The sequence below is a fragment of the Dipteris shenzhenensis genome, chromosome 18 (assembly GCF_047967505.1).
Source record: "Dipteris shenzhenensis isolate YYH24624 ecotype China chromosome 18, Dip_SZ_1.0, whole genome shotgun sequence".
Lineage (NCBI taxonomy): Eukaryota > Viridiplantae > Streptophyta > Polypodiopsida > Gleicheniales > Dipteridaceae > Dipteris > Dipteris shenzhenensis.
In genome coordinates, this window is record NC_141613.1 from 20303347 (window position 1) to 20305133 (window position 1787).

The 1787-nt window shown below is 47.6% G+C and overlaps 1 protein-coding gene across 1 annotated transcript; it reads left to right on the plus strand.

Annotated features, from left to right (window-relative positions):
* The first annotated feature begins 582 nt into the window (after positions 1–582).
* On the plus strand, positions 583–1483 carry LOC147890926 (uncharacterized). Its single transcript, XM_087390042.1, has 2 exons — positions 583–780; positions 937–1483. Exon 2 carries the CDS (start codon positions 957–959, stop codon positions 1470–1472), a length of 516 nt encoding a protein of 171 aa, XP_087246168.1. The 5' UTR covers positions 583–780; positions 937–956; the 3' UTR covers positions 1473–1483.
* The last annotated feature ends 304 nt before the right edge of the window (positions 1484–1787 follow it).

The following is a 1787-nucleotide window of genomic DNA, read 5'->3' on the forward strand; positions in this document are numbered from 1 at the left end:
TTTAATACGCATGTGCATGTCAAATGTTTCTTGTTGGCCTCATCATATGGTCTTAGGTAATGTTGAATTGTAATCTTTGATCCTTCACACAAGGACTAGCACTAGGGAGGACAAGGGTGACTTAGGGGAGTGTCATCCTCACTTGGATGCTAGTGTAGGCCCAAGTAAGGTACCTCGTCAAGCTCACACAAAGAAGAAGGGCCCAAAAAAGGTGCCTTATTCAAGCTCACAAGAACATCAAGGGCCAAATAAGGTTCCTTACTCAAGCACAAAGGGCATGCCAACGGGCCAAAATGTACGGATGCGCACGTACGAGATAGGGATAGTGACAAGGGCTCAGTATTAACATTGGCTAGATCTCGATCTCTCTCTCTCTCTCTCTCTTTCTTTTATTTATTTACTTATATTTATTTAACTTTCTCTCGCACTCTCTTTTGGGCCTTGCCGGCTTTTTGAACGTACTAGTATTCACCTCTATGGCATTAGAGAGCTAAACTCTCTCTCTCTCTCTCTCTGTTTTTCTTTGACCTTGGGCTTTCTCTCGTCTTTTGAAGGTAATAGTATTTACTTCTATGGCCTCAACAGAGCTTAGCCCACGTGGGTTGAATAGCAGATCCAGCTCGACCCACCTTCTTCCCTTTCCTTTCCTTTGCTGCCTTTATCTCACTTTCTTCCGCTCTTCCCCATCTCCTTGGCCTTCACCCTGCCGAGAATCTGTTTTCCGAGATTTGGATCTCCCCGACTGACCAAACTTGATACTGGACAGAGAGCCTTGTGCAGGTAACAACCTCTTTCCCCTTTCTAGTTCCTTTCTTACCTCAGCTGATAGTTGCTGAACAAAGGAGCCATGCAGATGCACTCTCTCAAACACTAGATTCCTTGCCTACTAAAAGCTTGAACCCGCTTAGTTTATTTAATGAACTTTGGTGATATCAGGCCGCACCGTCGCAAAGTCAATGGAGTCGCACTACACAGCTCAGATTTGTACAGTGGGGACTGCAGTATGCTGTAATGGAGCTGCGTTATCGCAATGGAGTCCTGAAAACTATGTGCAAACCAGCGATTCAGAATCGAGCGGAAGTGTTGGGCCTCTATTCGTGGTCCTAGCTATCATTATCGTACTCGGCGTAGCAGCGGGGTTGATCGGGCGCCTTTGCGGTGGTCGTCATTGGAGCAGCCATACTGAGTATGATTTCGAGGGCTGGGTGGAACGTCGATGCGGCAGTTGCATAGACGGAGATGTGGAAATTGCAGTTGAGGCCAAACCTGCTGCACCACCAGGGGAAGAAAAGCCTGCAGAAGCTGCAGCTGGTGATGCTAAACCTCCTGAAGCCGCGCCCTCAGAAGCTCCAGCTGCGGCTACTGAAGCTGCTCCTGCTGCGCCAGCAGCTGACCCGGCTCCGGCTGAAGAACCCAAGCCTACAGAAGCAGCTGGAAACGGCAAAGATAGTGGTGGGGGTGGCGCTAGCTAACACTAATCTGCATTTTTCGGAACGCAATTATCAGAACGGGGCTGATTCGTTTTTGGGCCGCCAGAGGATGGAACGTGAAATTGCTACTTTGGAGGTCTCTTATGATCTGTGTAAATGAAATTATAGTGTATCTGGAGTATAGTTGCTGCAGCTGCTCGATGTCGTTCTGTATGCACAATATGGATACGGCTGATGTTTCTGGAACGTTTGAAACATTCACGATGGTTTGCGTTGCTGTATTTGCCCGTATCAAGCTGGACTTCTGCGTATCTGCAGCAGATCTAAACGATATAAGATTGGTTCATCGCAAGATCA